The sequence below is a fragment of the Entelurus aequoreus genome, linkage group LG14 (assembly GCF_033978785.1).
Source record: "Entelurus aequoreus isolate RoL-2023_Sb linkage group LG14, RoL_Eaeq_v1.1, whole genome shotgun sequence".
NCBI classification, from domain to species: domain Eukaryota; kingdom Metazoa; phylum Chordata; class Actinopteri; order Syngnathiformes; family Syngnathidae; genus Entelurus; species Entelurus aequoreus.
Window position 1 is genome coordinate 23,050,030 of NC_084744.1, and position 21,207 is coordinate 23,071,236.

The 21,207-nt window shown below is 37.5% G+C and overlaps 1 protein-coding gene across 2 annotated transcripts; it reads right to left on the reverse strand.

Moving 5' to 3' along the window:
• Window positions 1–1,484: 1,484 nt before the first annotated feature.
• Window positions 1,485–9,958, reverse strand: LOC133664550 (H-2 class I histocompatibility antigen, D-D alpha chain-like). 2 transcript variants are annotated; one of them, XM_062069264.1, is made up of 8 exons: window positions 9,779–9,958; window positions 8,487–8,753; window positions 8,250–8,312; window positions 7,538–7,846; window positions 7,335–7,442; window positions 7,219–7,236; window positions 3,335–3,395; window positions 1,485–3,180 (listed from the first exon to the last, which is right to left on the reverse strand). In XM_062069264.1, the coding sequence occupies exons 1-7, from the start codon at window positions 9,834–9,836 to the stop codon at window positions 3,352–3,354; spliced, it is 867 nt and encodes a 288-aa protein (XP_061925248.1). In that variant the 5' UTR covers window positions 9,837–9,958; the 3' UTR covers window positions 1,485–3,180; window positions 3,335–3,351. The 2 variants fall into 2 exon arrangements, with proteins under 2 accessions (XP_061925248.1, XP_061925247.1); XM_062069263.1 differs by having other exon boundaries at window positions 8,034–8,312.
• Between the last annotated feature and the right edge of the window lie 11,249 nt (window positions 9,959–21,207).

Genomic DNA, 21,207 nt, shown 5'->3' on the forward strand with positions numbered 1-21,207 from the left:
AACACACACACACACACACACACACACACACACACACACACACACACACACACACACACACACACACACACACACACACACACACACACACACACACACACACACACTCACACACTCACACACACACACACACACACACACACACACACACACACACACACACACACACACACACACACTCACAACTCATGCAAGTCTTCAATAGACAATTGAACCTACAAATCTGGATTTGGACAATCTATTATTCCTCCTGCACTCACCTGAACGAATAATTGCTGTCCTGACCAGACACTCTGAAGTGATTGCTAATCCATATTAATCCAGTCATAGTCGTCACTACAGGAAACAATACTTGAAGATAGGAGAACACACTTCTACACAGCTCAAAATATCGTGTGGCGTACCTCAGGGATCAATACTTGGACCAAGATTGTTCAATCTTTATACAAACAACATTTGTAAAGTTACAAATGACTTAAAGTTAGTTTTATTTGCAGATGATACAACTGTGTTTTGTTCAGGAGAGAACACACAGAAGTTAATACAAATAATAACAAAATAAATGAACAAATTAAAAAGATGGTTTGACATAAAACAGACTTTTCTTTGAATCTCAGTAAAACTAAAATAATGTTATTTGGTAACAGTAGAAGGGAAAGTCAAACACAAATACAAATAGATGGAGTAGACATTGAAAGGGTAAAATAAAACACATTTTGGGTGTAATAATAGATGATAAACTGAACAGGAAACCTCATGTAAAAAATATACAACATAAAGTAGCAACAAACACGTCAATAATGAATGAAGCAAAACATGTTCTAGACCAAAAATGACTTCATATTCTCTACTGCTCACTAGTGTTACATATCTGAGTTATTGTGCAGAAATATGGGAAATAACTACAAATGTGCACTTCATTCATTAACTGTGTTATAAAAAAGATCAATTATAATAATACATAATGTTGGATATAGAGAACATACAATCATTTTATTTATACAATCACAAATATTGAAATTCAACGATTTGGTGCAATTTGCAAACAGCTAAAATGATGTACAAAGCAAACTATAACCTGCTAGCCAAGAATGTACAACAATTCTTCTCTACAAAAGAGGAGAAATATAACCTTAGAGGAAAATCTAATTAAAAACATTTGTATGCACGTACAACACTTAAAACCTTTAGCATATCAGTATGTGGAATTAAATGATGGAATGGATTAACTAAAGAAACCAAACAAAGCACCAATATGATCCAGTTTAAGAGACTGTTCAAAAAGTACAAAGAAGAAGAATTATGAACATCTTGAACCTTTTTTTTTAGATAATGATTATTTATGTATTTAATATTTGTTTACTTACTATTGTGTATTAATTATGTATTCACTGTTCTGTTACAGAGAACAAGGAAATGGGATAAAATTGCTATGATATGAAAAGGGCTAGGATTAAATAAGCTCTGCTTCTTCCTGCTCCTTTTCGGACGTGCTGTCATGAAGCAACTGGAAATATGTGATGCATTACATGTATCGTATGCATGTTCCACATAAACTGAACTGAAACTGAAGGGCAATAACACCAGACAAAGTGCGGCCCTTTTAGGCTCATTACGTGACACATACTTTTGTTTCTCATTCTAATTCTGTTTTTCAAGAGACGCTTGGCAACCCCAAATTATCACTAAATAATTCAAACAGCTAGAAAAAAAAAATCAAATTTTTTGTCTCACAATCTGCTGTATGTGCTTTTTTTTGTTTTTTACAGGAATACTTGAGACATTTGACACTTGTTTTGCATGACTGCAAACTAAAAGTGTTATCATGTGTGTAATGACAAAGCACCTCCAACACAGAATTGTATTTGACAAGTTTTTACTGAATAAAACAGCCAGAATGTACATGAAACATAGTACACATAAAACACTGAATATCAAGAGTGGCCTTCCTTGTTTACTTCCCAAATGACATCCTCGCCATGTTTGGCAATCAAGCAAAAATATGACTATGCAAAAAGGAACGGAAATAACAGCAACTATTTTCAAAAAATATAAACATTTTGCAACGCTTTGTCATAAATGTTGTGTCACTGTCCCCCTCCGTCACACTAACTGGTAGGTTGGCTACCCAATTCACTACTTTGGTAGGTAATGACCCCAATTCCCTTAACTATCAATTCAAGTAAAATCAAACGGTGCCATAGTTGGATACCTTTGTTGCATGTGACGTCATGTCCGGTTTCAGACTGGTCATGTCTGCTTTCAGACTAAACACGGGCTCACGTAAACAATCACTCAAGCAGCACTGAGGCCAGACTCAGCCAAACTCCCTCTAAGTCACCTTGACATTTTCAACACCAACAAAGTGTGCTTCATAAAAAAACGCTCAAAGGTAAAGTAATGCTACACTCTTTCAAAATGCGCTAGCTTATTGCTAATTTACATAGGATTTGCCATAGACAGGCTACTATTAGCATGGGCGATTTTACATGGCGATTTCAACACCTTGGAATTTGGTAAAGGAAACGACAACTAAGATTATAGTTGGAATTTTACAGTTTTGTGTAATGAGGACAATACTTACAGTATTGACACTTTGTAGGGCGCAACCTAACAAATTCATCTTCCTGGAAAAAAGCTACTTTTTAGTTTGACAACATAGCATAAATAGTTATACAGTGCTGCCATCTAATGGTCTTGGAAGTGCAACTGCATTGCAAATGAGACTAATGTCATCAGAAAACAAGATATAACAACTGGACAACATTTTTAAATGTTACATGAAAAAATGATTACCAAACCAATAACATTAACATACAAAAGTACTGAAAAATGGTACTATTGTTCCAAAATATTAGTGAAAATAATGCTGACATGTGACACAAGGTGATATTCACTGATAAGCAGCTGTCTATTGGTTTGAAAAGGAAAGAAGAAATCCTTGTCAATGTGATGACACATGAGCCCCAAATGATGACATCACAACTACATGGACACAAAGATCAACATCAACATGATTGACTGGCAAAATATTGTTGAAAAATGCAGATTTTCTCAGCCATAAAGAGCCAAAGAAGACATGATGGATGAGATGAGGAGCAATTAGTGCATAAATGTCCAAGTGTGATGAGGTCCCTCAGCGATGGAGACATCTCTCTGTGTTCCAGTGCACAAAGCATCCTGGAGGAAGAAGATGACTCAGCACATTCCCAACAAAAGCAGGTGAATCCAAGTGCAGATGTTAGCATGTGGCAGAGTGAGAGCCAAGTTGAACATCATCTTCACACAAAGTCAGAAGAACATTTGGAGGTGCATGAAAAAGAAAAGTCCTCACTGTGTCTCACTCAGCCTTCAGCCTTCACGTCTCTCTGAGAGCTCGTTACCAGCGTCACCAGCTGTGGGAGCACAAAAGGCACCGTGAGCTGGTTACGCTGCTCATGCTAAGCCAACACCTCACTCTGGTGAAGGAAGTCCATCCAGAAGGTGCATCTTCACTCATATCACATCTTTTCAGCTGTCAATTCAATCAGAAGCAGAATTCTGCTCTTCTACTTCCTGACTAGTCTAAGACTAAGTCTCCAAACAGGTTCAGCTTGGCTTCAAGGCTCATGTGCAAGCAGCCCTCCAGTGTCTTAGTCAGGTAAGTGTCCCATTAGTGCCATGCCTCCGTTTCCTTTCACCAAGCCCATTTCATCTTCTTCTCTTTAGCTGCCTTCTTCATCTTTATTCTTGAGTCTGTTCTGTGTGAGATGCTAAATAATTGTGTGAATGCTCCAAACATTCACACATGTGCTTTTCTACACCAAAATTCATCGATTTATTATTCAACTTCTTCTTCTGGTTAACATTTTGCCGCGTTCTACGTTCCGTATTTTTCACCCGATTCAAAGCGTTCCAACTTCAAACTGTTCAGCCTATTCGAGAATCGCGGGCTTTCCCTTGACAAATTCCAAAAATTCTCAGATTTCCCAGAATTCCAGGTTTTCCAGGACATTTTTCCCATTCCAAATGAATTGGCCATTTTTCAAACTTCCACATTTGTCTACCTATTTAAACCACCTTCAACACATTCCACCATCCTGGAAATTCAAACTTCCCCTTTTCCAAGCTAAAAAAAATTCCAGGATTTTCCACAAGTCCTGGTTTTCCAAAGCCCCATTTCCACCTTTTTTCTGGCGAGTACTCCTTTCACATTTTGCAACGCATTTCAACCATTCTACTGTCAAAACATTCCTCTTAATCAGGACAAAAAACTAATTCCAGGAATACTATTTCTCAATTCAACATGTTACTATTTCAACATTTCTCGACCGATTTGAAAAAATTCCAACACCAACCATTCCAACTCATTCAGAACATTCACGTTTTTTACCATTTTTTAAAAAATGCAAATTTTACCAAAATTCCCTGATACCATTTACTACTTCAACATTTCTTGCCCTATTCAAACAATTCCAACACCAACCAATTCAGCTCATTCAGGACATTCATGCTCCTAATCATTTTCCAAAAAATTCCCAATTTTCCAGGAAGTTCCCATTGAAATGAATGGGACATTTTTCCAAGATGCACAATTCCCACATTTTTCAATCTATTCAAAGCATTCCAACATTAACACATTCCTCTCATCCTGGACATTCAAACTAACACTTTCCCAAGTTTCAAACCAAATTCCGGTTTTCCTGGGAATTCAAACTCTTCAACATTCAAACCATTCCAACATTCAAACTATTCTTACATTCATACTACATTCTGTCAGCATTTCAGTTCAACTTCAGCATTGGAGCATTCACACACAATTCCTTCAGGAATTGCCTCATTTAGTTACATTTGTATCTCCTCCTCCTACTATTGTGGGGGATTGATAATCAGCATATATTCTGCACATACATGAAGACACACACGCTAAATGGATTGTGTTCTCTATTTTGCTCATTTCAGAGACTCTGCGCACGAGTTAAGTAGATCAGGTTTGCACATGTTTTAATACACACAAACCTTTATGCCAAGTTCACACCAACGGCGCTTGCCGCGCTTTAAAGCGGCGAGCAAAGCGCCGTCATTTTTGTCAATTTTTCCACGAATATCCCGATCTCCGTAGTAATGTTATGCTTTGATACGCTCTGATACGCTCTGATATGAATTAGTTGCCGCTTAGTTACCGTTCCTCACGATTTGATGTCGCTTTGATACGCTTTAAATCACGCTTTGATACGTTTTATTACGCTTTATTGAACTTTATTACGCTTTGATGCGATCCTGACGCTTTAAATCAGGCTCTGACACGATTATCAAGCTCTGTTGTGCATTGTTACGCTCTGTTACGCATTGGAATTATAAATAGAAGAAATATGGCAAAAAAAAAGAAAAAAAAAGAAAAAAAAAGGGAAAAACTCAGGTTTTCCCCACATTTTTTAGATTTATCTATTTATTTGATTTCTCTTTACGTTTTATTATATACAAGATAAAACACATAATGTAATAAAAAACAGAAATATGATAAACAAATAAGTTAAAAAAAAGTGAAAAACTCAGTATACTAAGTTTCCCCCACATTTTTTAGATGTATCTATTTATTTGATTTCTCTTTACGTTTTATTATATACAAGATAAAACACATAATGTAATAAAAAAGAGAAATATGATAAACAAATAAGTAAAAAAAAAATGTGAAAAACTCAGTATACTAAGTTTTCCCCACATTTTTTAGATGTATCTATTTATTTGATTTCTCTTTACGTTTTATTATATACAAGATAAAACACATAATGTAATAAAAAAAAGAAATATGATAACAAATAAGTAAAAAAAAAATGTGAAAAACTCAGTATACTAAGTTTCCCCCACATTTTTTAGATTTATCTATTTATTTGATTTCTCTTTACGTTTTATTATATACAAGATAAAACACATAATGTAATAAAAAAGAGAAATATGATAAACAAATAAGTAAAAAAAAAAAGGTGAAAAACTCAGTATACTAAGTTTCCCCCACATTTTTTAGATTTATCTATTTATTTGATTTCTCTTTACGTTTTATTATATACAAGATAAAACACAAAATGTAATAAAAAAGAGAAATATAATAAACAAATAAGTTAAAAAAAAGTGAAAAACTCAGTATACTAAGTTCCCCCCACATTTTTTAGATTTATCTATTTATTTGATTTCTCTTTTCGTTTTATTATATACAAGATAAAACACATAATATAATAAAAAAGAGAAATATGATAAACAAATAAGTAAAAAAAATGTGAAAAACTCAGTACACTGTTTTCACACATTTTTTTATATTCATTTATTTTTTCAATTTCTCTTTTTTTTTCTCGTTATATTATGTTTTATATGAACCATTTTTGTTTACATTTTCATACAGAAAAATTATAGACAGTAATGTCAAACTGTAACATCAAACAGCAAACTCTACAGAAACAATGATCATCGTATAAAAAAGGCAATGATGCAAAAGAGAATGGATTTGTAATCCTGTGTTGGTTTTACATAAAGTTTCAATGTCACTAGTCAATATCACAGTCGCGCTTTGAACAAGATCTGTTAAGCTTTCCTACGCTTTGAGTCAAGCTTTGCTGAGCTTTGTCACGCTTTGATACGCTCTCGGCGCTTTATTCCATTCTTGACAGAGCGCCAAATTTTTTTAAACCGTTTAAAAAATTTTGGTGGACTTGCCGCATGTCCCGCTTCACTACAAGCTTTCCCACGATCCATTACGACCCTCACGCTTTAATCACGCTTTGTTACGCTTTAACGCCGCTTTGCATGCCGCTTTAAAGCGCCGTCAAAGCGCCGTTGGTGTGAACCTAGCATTAGTCGATCAGGCCCTTGATGTTCATTGTCATGACGACTCATCAAAAGTTGTCTGTGATACTTTCTATTGCGTGCGCTTACACCAGTATCAAGCTACTCCTAATGGAGGGAAGCTTTTATTTTCCTGTAACACGTGTCTACATCACACCTTAAAACAGCAAGTTTGCAAGTTGACCCTTACAAAGATAGCAACAATCCAGAATGTTGATGGTAACAGAAACAGAAAGTCAATATTATATTGAATATACCTGACATAACAAAGATGAATATGTAATAAATTATATGAATAACTTCAATCTTTGTGGGGGTAAACTTACAAAGTGTGTGAGTGATGCTTCACCACTGCTATGTTTATTGTTATGCTTTCCAAGAAAGAGAAGATGTTTTACTTACCAGCTGGATCGTATTGGGCTGAAATGAAAGAGAAAGCAGGTGAAATTCACATCTCATGAATGACGGCAGAGACTTTTCCGCGTCTTCCTGAAAGAGGAAACATTTGTGTCCCTCACCTTGTCTGCTTGGGCGACGCTTGATGATGAAGATGATGATGATGATGGCGGCCGCCAGGAGGACCACCACAGCGAGGACCGCCAGCGTGGCAGTGACGCTCACGTTGCCTGTTGGTATGGTATGATTGATTTGTTTGACAGCTGCTTCATAAGTCCCATGAAGGAACATCAGGTGGTTACATTGACACTATTCAACATCTCACCTTCATGGCTTGCGTTGCTCAGGATGCTTCTTCTCTCCAGCTTGGTGACCAGGTCCTCCTTGACGCCAGACAGCTGGAACACACATTCGTACTTGCCCTCCACCTCGGCCGTCACCTCCACTTTCAGCTCCACCGACATCTGGAAGGTTCCGTCGTGGTTGGGGAGCAGCTCTCCGTGCTCCACGTCCTCGAAGATCTGCTCGCCGTCTTTCCTCCAAAACAGGTCGGCTAGGTCGGGGTAGAAACCTGTCGCCATGCAGGTGACCGGAGAGGACGGCGTCTTCTGGAGGAGGAACACCTCTGGAAGCTCTGCCCAGGAAGTGACGTGTGCATGGAGGATGACGTGGAGAGAAGATGGAGGTCAATGGAGAGAATAGAGGTAAAGATGGAGAAAAGAGGAGGTGAAGAGAAAAGAGTATAAAGTGTAATGTCAGTAATGTTCCTATAGGGGGAGTGCTAACATGTTAAAAGGTGAAAGTACAAGGTGTGCTTCTACCTGTTCTCATTAGGACCTTCTTCCCATACTCCACATACTTCTTCAAGTAAGAAGGACAACGCTCAGTGAAATAATACTTTTTGTCATTTAGTATAAATATGTCCTGGTCCCACTTGAGTTTGGAGGGGAAAGCTTGTGGTTTTGCTGCAGTCCATGTCCATGTCTTCATGTCCAACGATATGAAATCTTCTCCATCATAACTGTACTGCTGCCAACCTTTAACCTCATCAGTCTCATCATTCCATTCACATCCTGTCATCACCTGGACAATGTGAACACCTGAGAGACACAAAGTGTTGTAAAGCAGAGTGAAACTAACACACAACATGTCTTTGTTGTAGGTTATTATGGGATGGACAGAGACAAGGTATATCAGTGCAGTAATGTGTGTTTTTAATACAGTATAAAAATATCAAATATATTAGAATAGTAGAAAGTTCAACATAAACAAACCTCCAGTTTGGTTGAAACGCTTCATGGCTGTTTCAATGTTGACTTTGTAGACATGTTCTTTAACAACATTGTTCTCTGTTTGTCTCTGCCAGTAGTTTGGATCCTCTGCTGTGATTTTGTTCATCCAGTCCTGTTTGGATTCTGTTTTCCTGATGTTGCTGTCATAGTAACTAATCTCAACTTCATCAACATAAGCAACACTCACAAACTCTGGGAAGTTTGGAACTTGAGAGGATGCAGTGGTGAAATACTTGAGTGAATGAATCACTGAAAGACAAAAGGCAGAAAAAGAACATTTTATTGTTTAGTTTCATGTTGAACAATTCCTGTTTGAAATTATGCTGTCTTCATTTCAACTTCAAACACTGCTGCTTCTCACACTAAACAATCACTTCCTCTTCTAATATTTCATATTTATACCTCACTTTAAGACCACACACATGAATAACTTGACTTATTTCCTTCTACAAGTGTAAGTGTCAAATAAATATATGACATTATTGCTAGCAGAGAAGTACAAGTAGTTTTCCTAGGTGAGGGGAAGTTCAAACTAGTGATGTCACTGCCAAAGCATGGAAATATAGCAGCGCCTTATGGAATGTTTACAATGGAATACAACAACAATATTAGAATACTCTTCATTTACATATTAGGACTATTCACAGTAAAAAAGCATTTAAGAAACATGTAAAGTCACTTTTTAGACTTAAGAGTTCATCTTTCATGTTATCAGTTTGACAACTTTTTTTTCTTTCTTTCCCTTTTTCCTTTCTTATATTGTAACTTGATGTGTGTATTATTATTTTACTTTGAAGTTTTGAAAAGGACCCTGGCGTTTGTGTGTCGGCTAATGGGGATCCTCAATAAACAATAAACAATAATCCATCCATCCATTTCCTACCGCTTGTCCCTTTGGGGGTCAATTATATCCATTATTTCAGAATAATTCCCAACAATAGAGTAATTTTTGTGTGCATTAAATGATTGTGATCTACATCTCATTTTATAACTGATACTTGATTGTTTCCTGGATTAATTATTGTTATTTTCCTATTTAAAAGTGAAACCAACGTTTCCGGAAATGCTCAAGTAAAAAGTTTGATGTATTTTGCTGCTAAAGTGAGACAACTTGAACAAGTTTGACTCATGAAATGTTTGAGCAACAAGTGAAGATGCAAACTATTCACTGATTGATGTTGGTGAAAAGAGAAGATAATAATGAGAAGAAGTATTTAGGATGAAATGAGCATGTAAGAATGAGGTGTATAAAGTTTTAAAGAAAGTGGACTTACCAGGCGTCACGCTGTGTGTTTGTACAACTAGGAGAAAGAAGAAAAGCAAGTTCATCATTAAATGTCACAAGTGCACAAGTCAATAAAAAAAAAGTTTCTAGTTTTAATCGTCAGAGAAAAACAAGGCGACGACAACTTGAGTAAACATGAAATGGACGCCAAGGCAGAAACGAGCTTCTATAAAATCACGTGACTTGAAAGAAGTTTCTGGAGGAGGAGACAAATATTTGACAGCAACGCAGTTCCTCCACTGCAGCTAACACGTGAATATTAACAAAATAAAAGTCATATCATCATTACAAGAATAAAAGTGAATCTAGCGAGGGTGACGTCATGTTTTCTGAAGCAGCTTTATTATAATACACACACAAACTTTATAGGACCAATACACAACAACAAGATGAACATTTGACATAAGTCATATTGTAGCGTCTAAGCCTTTAAAACATTGATTGATTGATTGAGACTTTTATTAGTAGGTTGCACAGTGAAGTACATATTCCGTACAATTGACCACTAAATGGTAACACCCGAATACGTTTTTCAACTTGTTTAAGTCGGGGTCCACTTAAATTGATTCATGATACTGATATATACTATCAGATATATACTATCATCATAATACAGTCATCTCACAAGATAATCACATTGAATTATTTACATTATTTACAATCCGAACTGTCCCTTACCGGACAACCGTGTCACATACATTGGTGGCTGGGTGGTAAGAAACATTCTCACCAGGCTAACATGTGACACATGTAGATTTGTCTTAGTTACAGACGTTCTCACACGGTCATACCACTTATTAAAATGAATAAACAATGGTGGACTTGTTATGTCTATTATGAATATTCACGGTGTCAAAGTGTGCAAGTTGCAGCATGTGCATGTGCACACACACATGACAGCCCAAATTCCTGTAGAGTTACATTATTCTATTTACAGGTTTATGGATTTTCTATGAACTAGAATGTAACACTAATTCCATTCAGGTGTATTGAGGGGATAAAAATAGTGTTTAAACAATAAAGTAGGGTCTGTGGGTAGAAATTAAACAGTTTGACTGGTAATGAATTTACATGAAAGTCACAACAGAAAACGTATACCTCCCAATCTCTGGAATACGACATTTTGAATTATACACCATATTGAATGTGAATTCACAAGATTCAACCATTTTAATTTTAAGACTCCAATCATTAGATTCAAGTCAATTTAAAACCCTCTTCAACACATTTAATCATTGCTACTTTTCTTATATAATGACATTTGTTTTTCCAAATGAATTTTAGGTTGACGTCATTAATAGTTTGAACAGTCTTGGTTGTAGCAGGCAGGGAACAAGCCGGGTAGATAAGTCTAGAGGCTAACCTTTCCTGTGATAAAATGGCAACCAAGGTAATCAAAAAGGTTAACCAACGAACAAGATTTCTCTACAGAATCTCCTCTCTGGTCAACAAAAGCACCATGAGGATTCTGGCGGGAACTCTCGTTCAACCCTTTTTCAATTACGCATGCACCTCCTGGTACCCTAGCACCTCCAAAACCCTCAAATCTAAACTCCAAACATCTCTGAACAAGCTAGTCAGATTACTTCTAGACCTCCACCCCAGATCCCACCTCACTCCTACCCACTTCTCCAAAGTGGGCTGGCTCAAGGTGGAGCACAGAGTTAAACAACTTGCACTGAGCCTAGTCTATAAAATCCGCTACACCTCCCTGATACCGAAGTACATGTCAAACTACTTCCTTAACGTAAATGACCGCCATAACCACAACACCAGGGGGAGCTCCACTAACCATGTTAAACCCAGATTCCGAACTAACAAAGGTCTTAACTCATTCTCTTTCTATGCCACATCAATGTGGAATGCGCTCCAAACAGGTATAAAAGAAAGGGCATCTCTATCCTCCTTCAAAACCGCAATAAAAGTTCACCTCCAGGCAGCTACAACCCTAAACTAACACCCTCCCCGGATTGCTAATAATTAAATGTAAACAATCATATCCTACCCCCCCCCCCCCCCCTCCACACCCCTGATTGTAAATAATGTAAATAATTCAATGTGATTATCTTGTGAGATGACTGTATTATGATGATAGTATATATGATAGTATATATCTGTATCATAAATCAATTTAAGTGGACCCCGACTTAAACAAGTTGAAAAACTTATTTGGGTGTTACCATTTAGTGGTCAATTGTACAGAATATGTACTTCACTGTGCAAACTACTAATACAAGTCTCAATCAATCAATCAATGGACATGATATCCATTTTAGTCAGCAAGATTCTTCCAAAGATGGATAAGTCCCGCTGAAGCCACCTGTTTAGGATTGATTTACAGCCAAGTTGACTTTATCTGCTCTGATCTTATTTGTTACATAAAACAATGCCTAAATATTTGCCCTCATCTTTCACTTTGATATTGTGCAATGTTGTGCTTGGACAATGGTGTAAGGTGACGATTTCACACGTGTCCGTGTTGAAGTCCAGTCCAGAAGCTTTAGAAACCAAATCAATAGCTTGTAGGGCCAAAGGGATTTGATGATGATTTTTCAAAAAAAGGGTGGCGTCATCAGCCAGATGACTTATCAATATCTCATTTCCCATCACTTGAATGCCTTCTATAAAAGAGTTCTTCATGAAAATAGCTAACATTTCTGCCACCATTATAAATAGTAAAGGTGATCTTCCACAGCTTTGTCTTATTCCTCTTTTGACATCAAATCTTGGAAAAGTCCCTCAGTCTAGAGCTACTCAACTATTAATGTTGGTGTATAACATTTAAATTGTAGCGACACGTTTGTGTCCAAATCCAAAATATTTCAAGGTGTGCAGAATAAATGGATGCTCAACACAGTCAAATGTTTTATAGAAGTCTAAAAACAACACAAGACTTTCGCTGTTGATGATAGCTTTATAGTCCACCAAGTCTAAAAGTAGCCTCTTTTAGGAATCCTGAAAAAAAAAAAAAAAAAAAAAAAAAAAAAAATATATATATATATATATATACATATATATATATATATATATATATATATATATATATATATATATATATATATATATACTACCGTTCAAAAGTTTGGGGTCACATTGAAATGTCCTTATTTTTTAAGGAAAAGCACTGTACTTTTCAATGAAGATAACTTTAATCTAGTCTTAACTTTAAAGAAATACACTCTATACATTGCTAATGTGGTAAATGACTATTCTAGCTGCAAATGTCTGGTTTTTGGTGCAATATCTACATAGGTGTATAGAGGCCCATTTCCAGCAACTATCACTCCAGTGTTCTAATGGTACAATGTGTTTGCTCATTGGCTCAGAAGGCTAATTGATGATTAGAAAACCCTTGTGCAATCATGTTCACACATCTGAAAACAGTTTAGCTCGTTACAGAAGCTACAAAACTGACCTTCCTTTGAGCAGATTGAGTTTCTGGAGCATCACATTTGTGGGGTCAATTAAACGCTCAAAATGGCCAGAAAAAGAGAACTTTCATCTGAAACTCGACAGTCTATTCTTGTTCTTAGAAATGAAGGCTATTCCACAAAATTGTTTGGGTGACCCCAAACTTTTGAACGGTAGTGTATATAGTTTTGTTTGCGTTGACAAAAAAAGAGCACAGTGAGTCGATCTTGTGTCTTGTATTTTAAGCACTTTGGTCTTTAAAGTAACATCTGCGAGGTCATTTGAGAAAGTAAATATTTTCTTGCCAAGTTGATTTCCAGTCTATATTTACAAGTTATTCCAGTAAAAACTGCTGCAGGTTTGAAAACAATGTCGCTTTGTAAAGTATCACTAAAGCACTGATTTGAGGATTTATCAGTCAATAGTGAGCACGTATTAGCAATAAATTTATCATTGGAGTAAAAGTTGAAGACGTCACATTTCAGATCCTTAGATTAGTAACCTTCTAGCACCTTCTGGTATTGCATCCAAATAATGAAATATTCACAGGTGTAACAGGTAGACCATATACTGAGCTAAATTATTTTTAATTTATAGAGTATATATATATATATATATATATATATATATATATATATATATATATATATATATATATATATATATATATATATATATATATACATATATATATTCTTATATCTAATGTCTTGATATTGCAAATATAATATCTGTTGGGAGAGGAATTGTGTTTGTATATCATTGACCATGACAATAGAAATCCACTATGAAAATGTTATAATTTTACTGGAAATTCTGAAATATTATAACTACATCTTAGCAAACAATTTGAAACCTCCTATGGTTTAAAGACATGAGCAGTAACGAAGTTCCATATGCAATTATAATTTTTTGTTTTTTAAGGACAGTTTCTCTTTGATTCTTTGGGCCACAGACACTCATTTTGGATTTGTCTGAGTTCAGCTGAAGAAAATGGTTTTGCATCCGCACACGGATCTGTTCCATGCAGCGACAAAGTGAATCAACAGGCCGACGTTCACCTGCCGTCAGTGACACGTAGATCTGAGTGTCATCTGCATAGTTGTGGTATGACACATTGAAACTGCATGTGAGCTGGCTTAGTGGCAGCATGTACAAGTTGAACAATAGGGTCCCAGAATAGAGCCATGAGGAACCCCACAGGTCATAGCCATTTGGTCAGAGACACAGTTACCAATTCCAACAAAGTATGTCCTGTGATCGAGATAGGACTTGAACCAGTTAAGAGCAGAACCGGATATTCTCACCCAGTTTTCTAACCTCTGTAATAAGATAGTATGGTCAACTGTGTCAAAGGCAGCCCTCAGGTCCAGCAGAACCAAGACTGAGACTTGTCCTGCATCTGTTCACAGGCCGATATCATTTGTCACCTTATCACTGTTTCAGTGCTGTGGTGGAACCTAAAGCCTGATTGGAAAGTAGCAAACACATTGTTGAACAGGAGAAAGTCACCAAGCTTTTGGTAGCTCAATGTACTGAAATTTCAATATGACCGATACCAGCTCTTTATGCTCTAATGTCGATTCTCAAGTCAAAATATTGATAGTTTTGATACTTTAGTTATTTGACCTGATGTTTATCATTAACATGAACACAGTTACTAAATCACTGATATCTTGTCAAAATGAAACGCGAAAGGTGGGAACTACTTTTTCTCCCGCAGAGGTAAGTACGTAGCGCAGCGGCACATTGTGCTGTGCTCAGTCATTCAGTCGGTCATTTGTTTATTTAAGAAAATTACTGGCAAGTAAAATGAGTCAGTCAGTATTATAAAACAGCAAATGTATGTTTCCTTTTATGTAGACTATTTGAAGACACTTCATACAGAGTTGAATATAGACAAGATAACACATTTAGTGCAGAATAACACCATTATTTGATTCGCCCTCTGACTTTATATCGTTCGAAGATGATTCCCCAAGATTAGCAGCACTCAAAATACACTACTTTTTAAACATTACCGGACCCATTAAGTATATTTGCGCAACGTATCAGTATCGGACCCGTATTGCACATCACCAGCTTTTGGGAGACACCTTTTTTCAGGACTTTGCCCAAAAATGGCAGGTATGATATTAACTATCCAAATCGCTATTATTAGCTAACAGCACCCAAAGCTAATGCATGTGTTACGTACGTATGTAGTTACATCATTACGGCCTAGAAGCTGAAAGAAGGAGGGATATGCTGTGTGAAATAAATTGTAAAGTTAGCGCCCTCTAGACATCTGTGTAAATGTTGCTAACAGCCCCTTTAAGGCCTTTGGAAATGTTCCAGTCTGAAGTGAGACGTTAACTAGATGAAGGACAAACTGCTCAGCACAGACTTTAGAAATCTAGTGGGTAAGTCATCAAGGTGTGTATGTTAATGTTACATATGTGCCGTCTCCAAGCAGAAGAAATCTTTGACCTTGGCTCTTGGCACATTTGTTCTGTCCATCTGACGCTTTGTGCTGACTTCACACATTTTATAGTTTTATTTCTGTTTGTGATAGTCACTCACATTTGGCAGTTCTGCCTCGCATGGGTTAGATTCCAAGCCAGGGTTACATTCCAAGCCAGGGTTGGATCAGGAAGTAAAAACTAAAGCTGAAACAAGTCACGTGATTGACTCGCTGTGGCCAAAGTACTAAAAGTGGGAGGACTAGAAAAGCGTGAGGCTGAATCTTCTGGTGGCAAAGCATCCAAGAAAAGGAAAGTGAAATGTGAAGTTAGACACGGTAAAGCCAAACATTGACTGGACGCTTGATCCAAGTCTGTTAACCGCAGTGACCATCATGAAAGGTAAAGATGGTAACTTCAACATGATAGGATCTGCCGCTATGAATATTACTGACTTACCTGTTACATCTCAGGGCAACAGGTGTGTACTTGTGGTTAGGGACTACTTTACACGCTATGTCAACCTTTTCCAGCGTGCCTTTACAGTAGCAACATGTATGTTTGAGGACTATATCAGACAACATGGGTTGCCAGAGTGTAGTCACACAGACCAGGTAGGCAATTTGAGTCAGACCTTGTAAAACACTTTGTAAAACCTTGCTGGAATAGTTACCTCTACTGCCCCCCAGTGGCCGTTACAAAGGATGCATACATTTTGTGTTGAAGTCCTTAAAGCTGTCTTTCACTTTTTGTCTTGTCATTTGTGTCCCAGATGAAGTGGTTAGTGACTCGGGGGAGGATAGGCGGGGCATTAGCTCAGCAACATTCTTCTTTTCTTTTCTTTTTTACAAGAACTTTGCTGACAGAGTGCAAGTGTTTGTGGGCTTTACTGTACATTTTGGTATTGATCACACCACCCGGTAAATACAGGGGAAGTTTTCAACATCATTAAATGATTTTGACTTTCAATTTTTGAACAATATAAACATATATGAATACAACAATGTAAGACTTAGTCACTGATGTGTGCTCCTTTCCAGAGTCGTGTAGAGAGAGAGTTTGGCCAACTCGGGTTCGGAGTCGGTGTCTAACAAGGCGCCCTGTAGTCACCTGAGGGGATTTGACCAATTAGAGAGAGTATGGCCAGACAGTCTCCCAAATGATTGGTTAAAAACCCTTCACGTGACTACAGGGTGCCATGTTGGACACCAACTCCAAAACCCTGTTGGCTATACTCTCTCTGAACCTTTCTGGCCTCGGATGACACTCACTACGTCACAGAAGCCAGTGTGAAAGTGACAGATTCACAAAATGTGCACAAAGCGCATTTACGTCCCTCGTCTGGGTTGAAGTGGATGAATGAACTTGTATTGCGTTTTGCATATGGTGAATGTTTATATTCATGTTGGAGAAAGCAAAGCACCAGGTTAACGAGCAGCTATTTCACTCTGGGCCATACTTGCCAACCCTCCCGTTTTTAGCGGGAGAATCCCGATATTCAGCGCCTCTCCCGACAACCTCCCGGCAGAGATTTTCTCCCGACAAACTCCCGGTATTCAGCCGGAGCTGGAGGCCACGCCCCCTCCAGCTCAATGCGGACCTGAGACTGAGTGGGGACAGCCTGTTCTCACGTCCGCTTTCCCACAATATAAACAGCTTGCCTGCCCAGTGACGTCATAGCATCTAGGGCTTTTAGAGAGTGCACAACTGCGCACACAACAATGAGACGAATCAGAAGAACGAGGAAATTGCAGACATGGCGGCCAAAATGATATACTCATCATGAACGGAGAAGTTAAACAGGACAATACTGCCATCTAATGGATAGCCACTGGAACACTTAAATTCAAGTTTGTTTGTTTTTTTCTATGTAAATAAAATAAAAAATAAAATATATATATATAGCTAGAATTCACTGAAAGTCAAGTATTTCATACACATATATATATATATATATATATATATATATATATATATATATATATATATATATATATATATATATATATATATATATATATATATATATGAAATATATATGAAATACTCAAGTTGGTGAATTCTAGCTGTAAATAACCACGCCCCCAACCACGCCCCCCGCCCCCAAACAGCCCCCCCCCCCACCTCCCGATATTGCAGGTCTCAAGGTTGGCAAGTATGCTCTGGGCACATAATAACATGGGGCCCTTTAGTACTGACATTTGTGTGTGGATTGGATTAGTTCTGGCGGAAGAAGAGGCAATCAAGTTGGACCTTGTCGGAAAAGCAACACATTTAGCTGAACTGCACCAATTTTGTCAAGAGGAGTGGTCAAAAATTCCACCAGAAACTTGCCAGAAGCTTGTGGATGGCTACCAAAAGGCGCTTTATTGCAGGTAAACTTGCCAAGGGACATGTAAGCAAATATTAACATTGCTGTATGTATACTTTTGACCCAGCACATTTGCTCACATTTTCAGTAGACCCATAATAAATTCATAAAAGAACCCATCCATCCATCCATCTTCTTCCGCTTTACCGAGGTCGGGGCCCTCTCCCCAGCCACTTCGTCCAGCTCCTCCCGGGGGATCCCGAGGCGTTCCCAGGCCAGCCGGGAGACATAGTCTTCCCAACGTGTCCTGGGTCTTCCCCTTGGCCTCCTGCCCGTCGGACGTGCCCTAAACACCTCCCTAGGGAGGCGTTCAGGTGGCATCCTGACCAGATGCCCGAACCACCTCATCTGGCTCCTCTCGGATGACAGAGCTTCTCACCTTATCTCTAAGGGAGAGCCCCGCCACCCGGCGGAGGAAACTCATTTGGGCCGCTTGTACCCGTGATCTTGTCCTTTCGGTCATAACCCAAAGCTCATGACCATAGGTGAGGATGGGAACGTAGATCGACCGGTAAATTGAGAGCTTTGCCTTCCGGCTCAGCTCCTTCTTCACCACTTCACGTCTTTCACAACATTTCTAAGTCCTGTTATTTGTTGGAGGCTAAATTGTAGTCTCTTAGGAATGGTTGAAAGGACATTGTGGTATCTATCTACTAAATACTACATTACATTGAAGAGATTATTGAAGAGATTTCACAACCTTTAACATATAACAGCAGCATATCATTTCAAAAAGGTAAATTCCCAAACAATATGAAAAATGTATAAGACTGAAGACAAACAGCAGTTTACAAACCACACACCTGTTTCTTTACTTCTACAATTTTATGAAATGATTGAAAAACTGTTTAACAACAGATTGGACAAATTCATAAATAACAATGAAATACTCACAGACAACCAATACAGATAGAGAACCAACATTTCAACATCAATGACATTTATCCAAATAACCACCAGATCACCAACACAATAGAAACATGTTCTAGACTAAAAATCACGTTGTATTCTCTACTGCTCACTAGTGTTACATATCTGACTTATTGTGTAGAAATATGGCGAAACTACAAATGTGCACTTCATTTACTAACTGTGTTACAAAAAAGATCAATTATAATAATACATAATGTTGGATATAGAGAACATACAATCTATTTATTGAATCAAATATAATGAATTTCGAGGACTTAGTGAGTGTGCAAACATGTAAAATGATGTACAAAGCAAACTATAACCTGCTAGCAAAGAATCTACAACAAATCTTCTTAACAAAAGAGGATAAATATAACCTTAGAGAAAAATCTAATTTAAAACATTTGAATGCACGTACAACACTTAAAACATTTAGCGTATCAGTATGTGGAATTAAATGATGGAATGATTAAGCAAAGAAATCAAACAAAGCAATAAGTTTAAGACTTATTAGTGATTCCCAGAGCCAAAAAAAAGTCTGCGGGCTTTAGAGCGTTTTCTATTCGGGCTCCAGTACTCTGGAATGCCCTCCCGGTAACCGTTAGAGATGCTACCTCAGTAGAAGCATTTAAGTCCCATCTTAAAACTCATTTGTATAATCTAGCCTTTAAATAGACCCCCCCTTTTTAGACCAGTTGATCTGCCGTTTCTTTTCTTCTCTCCTCTTCTCCCCTGTCCCGTGCGAGGGGGAGTTGCATAGGTCCGGTGGCCATGGATGAAGTGCTGGCTGTCCAGAGTCGGGACCCCGGGTGGACCACTAGCCTGTGCATCGGTTGGGGACATCTCTGCGCTGCTGACCCGTCTCCGCTCGGGATGGTTTCCTGTTGGCCCCGCTGTGGACTGGACTCCCGCTGATGTGTTGGATCCACTGTGGACTGGACTTTCACAATGTTATGTCAGACCCACTCGACATCCGTTGCTTTCGGTCTCCCCTAGAGGGGGGGGGGGGGGGGGGTTACCCACATATGCGGTCCTCTCCAAGGTTTCTCATAGTCATTCACCGACGTCCCACTGGGGTGAGTTTTTCCTTGCCCGTATGTGGGCTCTGTACCGAGGATGTCGTTGTGGCTTGTACAGCCCTTTGAGACACTTGTGATTTAGGGCTATATAAATAAACATTGATTGATTGATTGAAGAAAGTGTTCAAACTACAAGTGTTCACTAAGTACAAAGAATAAGACTTATGATAAACATCTTGAACCTTTTCTTTATTATTATTATTGTTGTGTAGAAGTTCACATGTCTAATATTTAAGTATTTATTATTTGTTTACTTACTTATTGTAAATAATGTATTTACTTGTTCACTGTTCTGTTAAAAAACAGAACAACAAATGATTAAACCGCTATGATATGAAAAGGGGTAGAATACATAAGCTCTGCTTCTTCCTACTCCTTTTCCGACACCGTTATATTTGTTGATGAGTGAGGGCATTTTTTTGGGGTGTGTTGGTATGGGCTAGGTAGTGAAGAATAACGGTGCAGTGCTCTCTACCGTTATTAAAAAGAGACGACTGACTTTTATGACAACTTTACTGACTTAAACACCCAGAGATCATGATGGGGAAGGTGAGTATCAACCTTGTGTCTTAATAACTTTCAAAGAGGAATCATTGACAGTGATTTGGTATAAAAACAGTCTGCAGAAGATGTAAAAATCTTAAACAATTAATGAGCCAATATTTATGGAAGTAGAGTTGTCTCACATCAACTTATATATATATATATATATATATATATATATATATATATATATATATATATATATATATATATATATATATATATATATATATATATATGTATATATATATATATATATATATATATGTATATATATATATATATATATATACACTACCGTTCAAAAGTTTGGGGTCACATTGAAATGTCCTTGTTTTTGAAGGAAAAGCACTGTACTTTTCAATGAAGATAACTTTAAACTAGTCTTAACTTTAAAGAAATACACTCTATACATTGCTAATGTGGTAAATGACTATTCTAGCTGCAAATGTCTGCTTTTTAGTGAAATATCTACATAGGTGTATAGAGGCCCATTTCCAGCAACTATCACTCCAGTGTTCTAATGGTACAATGTGTTTGCTCATTGGCTCAGAAGGCTAATTGATGATTAGAAAACCCTTGTGCAATCATGTTCACACATCTGAAAACAGTTTAGCTCGTTACAGAAGCTACAAAACTGACCTTCCTTTGAGCAGATTGA